Raw genomic sequence first — 10088 nt, 5'->3', positions numbered from 1 at the left:
GGAAGGAAGAGACTGAACTTTATTTCGCCTTCGATCACAGTGAGGAATGCAGAGGAGTCAATGTGGTGGATGTTTATGTTAAAATGTATTTTGTGTGTTCTGTTGCTTTTTATAAGCGAGTTCGGTATTCCGACTGCGCACACCCAGGTCATAGGTCACTCGCGATAAACAGTCTCGGCAATGGTGGTGCTGCATTGTGTGCAGGCTTGCGTTTTGTCCGTAGTCGGGGTCGGACCTGGCTCTCCGTCTCTGCGGGTGCTGTTGAGTTGCTGTGCAGCCGCTGGCTCTAGCTCGGCTCTGCCTGTACCACCGGGTTGGCCGGCAGCCCTCCACCTCCACCCCCCTCCCCTCAGGACACCGAGATCCTGCTGGAGATGAGCAACCGCCGGCCCTGCTCGAAGACGGGCGACTCGGAGCCGCTGCTGCTGGAATCGTCCTGGTCGGAGAGAGAGACTGCGGACGGGCTCCTGCCAGCCATGGGCAAGCCGTACGCCCACTGGCGCTGCAGGTGCTGGTGGCAGTAGTAACCTCCTCCCCCTTCCTTGCCCAGCCCCAAGCCCAGAGTCCGGGCCAGCTCCAACTTCAGGTCGGGGCTGAAGGCCGCCCGCAGCGGTCTGGCACAGGCAAGGCCGTGGCCCTCGCTCCTTGGGGTTGTGGTTGAAGTGGCAGCGGGTACCGTAAGGCAGAAGCCGTGGCGTGCAAAGTGCGACACAGCTCCGTCTTGTACTTGGAGTGGCGGCTGAGGGAGCGCAGCTCGACCAGGCCATGGGCGAACTGGCACTTGTCGCCATAGCGGCCCATCGGAGAGCGGGTTCCTCTGGAGTTGGCGCTTCTTCTCCGCGTGGGCTGTGGGCCTGGGACCGCTGGTGTCGTCGGTCCGGGGCTGTCGGTTGGCCCGACGGGAGAGGCGGAGGTGAGCTGGGGTTGGCGGAGGTGAGCTGAGGTTGACGCTTCTCCACGCTGGCTGTGGGCCTGGGGCCTGGTGTTCCCCCCCCCCCGCTGGTCTCCAACTTGTACCTGCCCCCTCTATCTGTCCCCTGACAAATCCAAACTTGTAAAAAGACAAAAAATAGGACCCAAACTATACCCACTGTATCTACAGCGCTTCATTCGATTTTTATTTATAGCGTTTGACCTTTCACAAATCCCATGATTCCTTGTGTTTTTCGGAATACCAAACTTACTTATTGGTATGACTGTATGGCAAATTGAATTCCTCGTATGTTGCAAAACATACTTGGCTAATAAAATATGATTATGATTACGATATGCTGCATTAATATTTGGTGGTCAGCACATAAAGAAACAAAAAACAATGTTTGAGCTGCTGAAACCCTTGGTACTGTGGTCACTCAGACTTGCCCTCTTCAGGAAAGTGTCATTTCCCTCTTCCCACCCACCGTCCCCTCCACTTGGTTGATGATAACCCATGACATTTCCGATCAAGACTGCATATAAGTTCAAGCCATCTTTTCGAAACTATAGGATTGTGATTTTTACCATTCTCGTTGAGGTCAAAAACACCAATTCCTGTCTAAAACTGAGAATACTTCATTTTGAGTGTTAGAATTAACTCTTAGGGCTAAAGGAATCAAGGGATATTGGGGGGGAAAGCAGGAACGGGGTACTGATTTTAGATGATCAGCCATGATCATATTGAATGGCGATGCTGGTTCGAAGGGCCAAATGGCCTATGCCTGCACCTATTTTCTATGCTTCTGTGCATTCAGTACCCTGAAAAGCACCTTGCCCCACACATCTCAATTAGACGTTCTCCCTTGCGCCTTATCGCTATGCCCTCTAGCATTTCTACACTAAGCATAACGTTCTGATTATTCTCCCTATATATGCCTCTCATAATTTTATATACTTCTTAGCAAGTCTCCCAACTTGCAAACGTGAGGAGCAGCACCTGATCTTCTGTCTGAGCTCATTGCAGCCTTTTGGACTTAGTTTTAAATTCTACTAGACTAAGTGGGACCCGTTGGGTCTGAGTCACCACGGTGGGGGTTTTGTGTGTGGGGGGGGGGGGGGGGAAGGGTATGGGGGGGAAGGGGGGGGATGTGGGGGCGGGGTGGTTGTGGGGGCGGAAGGGTTGTGGGGGAGGGGATGTGGCCTTGTGCGGGCGGCGCATTGCGGGGGTGTGGACAGGAAGTTTGTGGGAGGGGGGTTATGTGAGGGAAGAGCGGGTGTGGGGGGGTTTGTGTGGGCAGAGGGGATTTAGGGGAGAGGGGTGTGTGTGGGCAGGGGGAGGGTTGTGAGGTATGTGGAAGGGAGGGGTGTGTAGGAGGGAGGGGTGTGGGGGGGAGGGGTGTGGGGGCAGGGGGTAGAGAGCTCAGAGAAAAGACGATGGGGGAGATGCGGTATCACCGGTGAGGGGGGCAGGAGCCTGCGAGGGGGACCAGAAGGGAAGGGGTTGGGGGTGCGATGGGGACTCACAGCGGGCGCTGGGCGCTTCGCTGGTCGTTCTCCTCCGCTGGGAATCTCGCTTTCCGTTTTGGCGACATCGGCGCCATCTCCGACTCGGTGCTAGCTGGGCTGCACCGGGCCGGGCCGGCTCATCCAGACCCTGCCGCAGCTGCAGTAAAGACGCTGGGGGGTGGGGGGGAAGGACAGAGCTCGGGGTGTGTGTGGGCAGGGGGTGGGTTGTGAGGGGTGTGTGGAAGGGAGGGGTGTGTGGGAGGGAGAGGTGCATGGGAGGGAGGGGTATGTGGAGGTTGGGGTGTGGGGTGGGGGAGGGGTATGTAGGCAGGGGGGGAGAGAGCTCGGAGAAAAGACGGGTTAAGAGCCTTTGGGAGAGTGCGGTATTACGGGGGAGGGGGGCAGGAGCCAACGAGTGGGACCTGAGGGGAAGGTGTTGGGGGTGCGATGGGGACTCGCAGCGTGCGCTGAGCTCTTCGGTGGTCGTTCTTCTCCGGACGGCTTGCGGACTCAGCCCTGCTGGTAAGGGCGTTACCTTAATGGTGACTGGCAGGCGAGAAGGCCAATCTGCTGATCTCACGATTTTTTCAACCTTCATAACTTTTGTAATCTTCCATCGATCGGAACAAAACTTGGTGGCATGGAGCAGAGGAGAACGGTGAGTTAGGTGGCGAGTAATCCTAGCGATATAGGGTAGCATTTTTGCGCAAATTTAAATACAACGCAGACAAGTGGTCAAGATGAGAGTTTTAGTAATAGGATAGATAGATAACCTGATTTCAGTCTGCAGATTCAGATCAGATCAGATTCAATTTTAATTGTCATTGTCAGTGTACAGTACAGAGACAACGAAATGCATTAGTCATCCTTTCGTAATAATAGATTGTTTTATTTACTCTGGTAGTGGGAGTAATGCTGCTGAACTGTTGGGGTCCCCCTGCTCTGCATTTCACACTCCTACATTCTTCTGGCTATTTTCTCAGTTACTACTTCCCACAATGACTGGTTAATCTTGTCTACACCCGAAGGACGAGTCGCACCCTGGCCACTCCCTCTTCTCCCCTCTTCCATCGGGCAAAAGGTGTAGAAGTGTGTCAACGCACACCTTCAGATTCAGGGACAGTTTCTTCCCAGCTGTTATAAGGCAACTGAATCATCCTACCACAACCAGAGAACAGTCCTGAACTACTATCTGCCTCATTGGTTACCCTCGGACTATCTTTATTCGGACTTTGCTGGCCTTATCTTGCACTAAACCAGGGATTGGCAACCTACGGTCCCCGGGCCGAATGCGGGCCGTATCCCTAAATCCTACGGCCCGCAGGCGTATTTTTATTTCCATAATCATCCGGCCCGCAGACTTCCTTCATCTCCGGGCCCGAGGTGCCCAGGCGCGGTGACGCAAGGACGCCAGGAGGCCTGCGCTGGCGGCCGCAATTGCAGAGCCGCCGAACGCCCGAGCGGGGTCGAACGCTGAGCCCTGGCTGCACCGCATCCTGCGCAAAGCCACCGGCACAGCCGCGCACCTTCTGTGTCTGGGCTTCACTGTCGGGATCCACCACCTTCAGTACAGAGCCAAGGCAATGGTCTGTAGGTGCGCCGTGTTCGTGAGTGCCCGTAACTAAGGGCCAGTGCTCCGGGTAGCTTCGTCGAAGGGGCAGGACCCATGTGTACAAGTGATTTGATGTGTATGTGCACGCCATCCGTTTATAACATGCCACCTATGCAGAACAAGGTTGCCGACCCCCGCACTAAACGTTATTCCCTTGTCATGTATCTGTACATTGTAAATGGCTCGATTGTAATCATTGTAATCCGTCTTTCCGCTGACGGGTTACCTCGCAACAAAAGCGTTTCACTGTACCTCGGTACACGAGACAATAAACTGAAAGCCCATGGTAATTGGTTTTAATCGATCAAAGACACGCCTCATCCCAATCCCACGTCCGTGTAGATTTAATTAAGCCTAGATTTCCAACAGGAATCTGAGTTGCGATTTTCTTTGTTGAAGCAAGATGGCAGCTGCTTTTACATGTTTTGACATTGACAACTCTTCAACTGATTGCAGTTTATGGGATCCAGAAAGGGAGAAAAGGGATGCCTTTCCCATCAGACTGTGAGTCCTGCTATTCCTGCTATTTCTTAATTTTCTGTACAGCAATGAAGCCCAATGCAGGGAACAAATACTATTGTGGCCCACCTGAGGGTTGAGCACAAAGCTAGCTGCCCTGCTGATGAGGGAGTACTGTGCAAGGATGCGGACATCGCCCACAATATCGCCTTCAGCCATGACTGAACTCCCACAGCAGGTGTGGCGGCACCTTATGGCAGCGGCTCGACTGCAGTCCGTCTGTCTTTTCTTTCTTTTTGTCCTGTTAGGTGTATGTTTTTGGTTTTAGTTTGACCTTATTTTTTAGATGTGTATATGGGGGGGACAGGGGAGGGGGAGGTGGGGGAAACTTTTTAATCTCTTCCCTGTACGGGGACGTGACCTTTTCCCTGTCGAGTCTCCGTTGTCGTTGGGGCCTAACATCGTGGAGCCGGCGGCCTCGAACCGGAATCGACCTGGGGCTCCAGTCGCAGAGCCTTCGGACTCACCATCTGTCTTCGGAGCTCGGAGCGCTGTGGTGGCGCGCGGCTGCGACCTATCTTCGGAGACTTCGGCCTCAGGCCCTGTGGACGGTAACATCAGGAGCTTGCGGGTCCCTGGTGGGAGACCGCTTTTCGGAGCTCCCGCAACGGCAACTTCGCCCGCCCAAATCGAGGGGTTTAAATCGACCCAGAGCAGGGCCTTACATCACCCGGCGCGGCTTAAACTGCCCCGGGACTTACCATCACTCGCCGGGGTCTCTAACATCAAGAGCCCCGATCAGCTCGATGCAACAGTTTGACTGCATGACTGCAGGAGAAGAATAAAGAACAGAGAACAGGGAAGAGATAAGACTTTTGCCTTCCATCACAGTGAGGAGGTGTTTGGAGATTCACTGGCGGCTGGAAGTGGTGGCGTTGCCTGGCAGCTGCGGCTCGCCTGCAGTCCGTCTGTTTTTCCTTTTTTGTTGTTGTTTTCTTTTGTCTGTTTTAGTTTAGTTTAGTTTATTAGGTTGTGTAAGTGTGGGGGGGAGGGGGTGTGGGTGAAACATGGTTTTAGTCTTTTCCTTCGGGGGGGGTACGACTTTTTCTTGTGTCCCCCGTCTCCGTCTGCGCTGAGGCCTAATGGCGGAGCTGGCAGCCTCGGGGCTGTGGCGGCATTCCGGCGGCGGCAACGACCCGACTTGGAGCTGTGGCGGCATTCCGGCGGCGGCGCAACTTCGGGGCGTTCCGGCGGAGGCGGCTGCGCGACTTCGGAGGCCCGGCCGTGGGCCCAGTGGATGACAACGTCGGGAGCTCGCAGGTCACAGGTTGGTGACCTGTTTTTCCGGAGCTCCCACAGTAACAGCTTCGTCCGCTGGACTTGAGGGCGGCAGCTTCGGCAGCTTCGACCACCCCGGAGCTTGAACCGCCCCGTTCACGGAGCTGGATTCAGCTGCGGGACTGACTTACTTGCCATCGCCCGGCGGGGTCACAACATCGGATGCCTGGATCGCCTCAGCGCAGAGGGAGAACAAGGAGGGAAGAGACAAAACTTTAAGACTTTTGCCTTCCATCCCAGTGAGGAGGTGCCTGGTGAACTCACTGGTGGATGTTAAATTTGTGTTTATTGTGTGTTTTTGTTATTTTTATTATATGTATGACTGCGGGCACGAAATTTCGTTCAGACCGAAAGGTCTCAATGACAATAAAGGTAATTCTGATTCTGATTCTGACTGTGATGGATGTTTGTGTGGAATTGTGTTAATTGTCTGTTTTGTTTTTTTGCTGTTATGACTGCAGGAACGAAATTTCGTTTGAACCTTGTTTGTTTGAATGACAATAAATGGCATTCTATTCTATTCTATTCTATCTCATCAATGGACAAGAATGAAGCTAATGCCTTCTAATTGGCTGTTTTCAGATAGAAACCATGAAGTGCTGCGTTGTCAGTGAAGCCTCTATACAATGTATCTATCCCCGACATCAAGAGTCGATGGTTCCAGTTGATGATACTTTTCCTCCCTCCACGCACGTTGCTTCATTTCCTAAGTCGTTCCAACATTTTCTGCTTTTGTTTCAGATTAGTGCCATCTGCAGTTTTGGTACATTTCTATTTCCAACATTGCTTGCACATTTTTCGCACTCATGCTTTTTTTTTGCTTTTGAGTTAAGTTTGTATATCAGCTTGTGTCAAACTCATTTTGGGTTCATTGCGTGTTATTCAATGGAAAGGAGAAGCAAGGTGCATTTGTGTAACACTTGGGACTCCTAATACCCTCAGCCGCTTCATTTGTGGATAAAAGAATCAGCCATTTTGGCTCACTTTTGTTTGAATATCAAACTGAATGAATTTGCAGAGGTACTTCTGGTAATTTGTCCTTGCCTATTCTATTCCTTAGATTTCAATCATGTCTGTGGTGTGGTTGGTATTCCAAGTGCTGCTGTTAGTGAATGGGTTACAAGGTGAAGAGGACGAGTGGATTGATCCAACAGATATGATCAACTATGACGCTGCAAGTGGCAGAATGAGAAGGCCACATCTGGTAATTACCTGTGCAAATTGTTTTAGAAAACTTCTGTTAATAGATGTAGGATTCGGCGCTTTTCCAAATTTCTGTGTTTAAATGTCAATTGCTACATTCAAAAATTGGAATTCTGTTCAGCTTGATAAAGTGAGTTTACGGATTTTGCATTTCTCTTTGTTTCTCTCCCCCTTTTCTACTTGCATGTGTTGACTGCCCCAAGGTTATAGAGTCAAGGTTATAGATACACAGTGTGGAAACAGCCCCTTCGGCCCAACTTGCCCACACTGGCCAACATGTCCCAGCTACATTAAGGGCCTGTCCCACTTACCCGATTTTTTTGGCGACTTGCTGGCACCCATCATAGCCGCAGCAGGTAGCTGAAAATTTTCAACATGTTGAAAATCCAGCGGCGACCAGAAAAAGGTATGACTCTTTGGGCGACTACTCACGACCATACAGGCGTCACCCTGAAAACATCGCGTAAGTGGGACAGGCCCTTTTGTCCCACCTGCCTGCGTTTGGTCCATATCCCTCCAAACCTGTCATATCCATGTACCTGTCTAACTGTTTCATAAACGTTAGGATAGTCCCTGCCTCAACTACCTCCTCCAGCAGATTGTTCCATACACCCACCATCCTTTGTGTGAAAACGTTACCCCTCAGATTCCTATGAAATCTTTTCCCCTTCACCTTAAATCTGTCCTCTGGTCCTCGATTCACCTACTCTGGGTAAGAGACTCAGTGCATTGAAATGTATATTTTGAATGCATTTTAGATTCCTCAAAAGGCTTTTAAAAGAGTAACGTTTCCACAAACATATACCCCCCTCAAATACCTATTAAGTCTTTTTAAGCACCACAGTGATATGGATCATATTCAAGCAGAGAAGATTAGTTTAACATAATGTTAGGCACGTATATAGTGCGCCGAAGGGCCATTTCCTTTGCTATATGTTCTAACAATAATCAATACAGTTTCAATGGCAATAATTGTCTAGTAAGTTTTAATATATTGAATGAAGACAAGTTACTTCGCAGAACTATTTACAGTGAGAGTATATTGTAGCTTCCACGACCTCCCTGAATATTCAAATACCTTTGCTCGGACAAATGTTCCAGAAGATTCTGAGAACAGAGAAACCGGATACCCAACAGTATTGCTGTGAGAGCAGACTATTGTAAATACACAAATATACCAAGTTTAGCTTGTTGTTTGGTGGTGGAGACAGATACGATAGTGGGGCTTTTAAAGGGGCATGGAAGTGCGGGGATTGGAGGCATATGGATCATATACAAGCAGATCAGATCAGTTTAACCTGGCATCATAATCAGTATAAACACTGTGGGCCAAAGGGCATGTTCATGTTGTGCTGTTTTATGTCTATATTAAGTGTCAGATAAGTCTGGTCTGGAAGCTTCCTTCAACTCTGTCACAATGGTGTGAGATCACTTCAGCTGAAGATTTCTGCTTTGACGTAAGACAGTTAACATTGCCATTGTCTTATCTGGACCACATTCCCTCTCATCCTGCCTCTTGCAAAGACACTATCTCCTGCTCGTAATTTTTTTCTGTCTCTGTTGCATTAGCTCCCAGGATGAGACTATCCATTCTAGGAAATCTGAGATGTCTTCTATGTTTAATGACCATGGTCCCTCCGCCCCCCCCACCCCCCCCCCCCCCCCCTACAGTCATGGATTGATTCCTCATCCACATCTCCTCTGTGTCCCAGAGTTGTGCTCTCACTCCTCCTCCCCACAGATGGGACAAGGATAGAGTTCTCCTGGTCCTCTCCTTTCACCCCACCAGCCTCCATGTCCAAGACGTGCTGTTCCTTGTCTTGATGGTAAGAGTCCACTGTAACAAGCAAAGTGCTGGAGAAACTCAGTGGGCCAGACAACATCAGGGTCAGACTGAGGAGAATCCACACCATTCCAGGGAGCACCAGAGATAGCTTAGCAAGGGACACTGGTGCTGACTTACACCCCAGTGGCAATCAGCAGCAAGACTGGTCAGACATGCCTCTCTTCTTGATCGTGGTTAGGAACTCAACATCTCCAAAGGTCCCCGGTCTATCCTTCTCTTCCTGCACTCTCGCCAATCACCATCTACTATCCAGGTCTTGGGATTTCTATTTGACATCTGCCTTCAACCGCCTATGGAGCTGTTTCTTTCTCCTTGAGGAATGGTGGAGTTTCTCACACAGGAATGCCTTGCATTTGTACTACATTAGCTCCAGGTGAGGCAGAGGTTCACTTGCACCTCCTCCAACCTCATCTACTGTATCTGCTGTTCCAGGTGTCAACTTCTCCACATCGGCGAGACCAAGCGCAGGCTCGGCGATCGTTTCACTGAACACTTCCGCTCAGTCCGTCAATATATCTTAATAAAGATCTATTTGGTGGTTCCAGGCAGACAAGCTCGTATGTAAGAGCTGTGGATGTTAGGGCAGCCCATATGTGGTGGCACTTAGCTGGTCCTGTTACCTGGTTAATGACAGGTTGTCTAGGACACGTTATCTGAGTAGAGTTACTGTTCCAGGAACCTTGAAATCATTGACATCCAGTTTCTCTTCATGCTGATGTTTTTGTGCCAGGTTGATGAAGATTATTGAGGGGTTGATTTGCAGCACCTATTGGTATTGGTACTTCTAATGGTACAGAGGCTGTGGATCTGTGGACGTTTTCTCTACCTTGCTGGAGAAAAGAAATCAACTTTAAAAAACAGGCGGGAAAATGTCGAAGAGTGTTATTGTTTTTTTTAGTTCACTGTGATGCTAATTGAGAAGGCAGGACTTGGATCGAAGCAGACGTAAGATTGCTTAGCTAGAGGGAGAGTAGTGAATAAGAAGAAAGCAAACTCAAGCAGAGCGGCTTGTTGGGAGTGATCGTGTTGAGGTGAAGTGCTGTGCAATTAGGCTCGTGAGGCTTTTGGAGGAGGGCTGAGGAGAGAAGTGCAGACCTGTCAAGCCCAGAACAGCAGGTAGACACAAAATGCTGGAGTAACTCAGCGGGTGAGGCAGCAACTATAGAGAAAAGGAATGGGCGACGTTTCAGGTCAAGACCCTTCTTCAGA

The 10088-nt window shown here is 50.3% G+C and overlaps 1 protein-coding gene across 3 annotated transcripts in view; it reads left to right on the top strand.

The window, feature by feature from the left end:
• Window positions 1-10088, top strand: part of clcc1 (chloride channel CLIC like 1) — a 54574-nt gene that overhangs the window by 2302 nt on the left and 42184 nt on the right. For all 3 annotated transcript variants that reach the window (XM_033027876.1, XM_033027877.1, XM_033027879.1), the window contains exon 2: window positions 6891-7034. In XM_033027876.1, the coding sequence (XP_032883767.1) occupies window positions 6891-7034 (144 nt within the window). The remainder of the gene's footprint in view (window positions 1-6890; window positions 7035-10088) is intronic.

The sequence above is a fragment of the Amblyraja radiata genome, chromosome 10 (assembly GCF_010909765.2).
Source record: "Amblyraja radiata isolate CabotCenter1 chromosome 10, sAmbRad1.1.pri, whole genome shotgun sequence".
Classification (NCBI taxonomy): domain Eukaryota; kingdom Metazoa; phylum Chordata; class Chondrichthyes; order Rajiformes; family Rajidae; genus Amblyraja; species Amblyraja radiata.
This window is presented reverse-complemented; position numbering and strand designations above follow the sequence as displayed.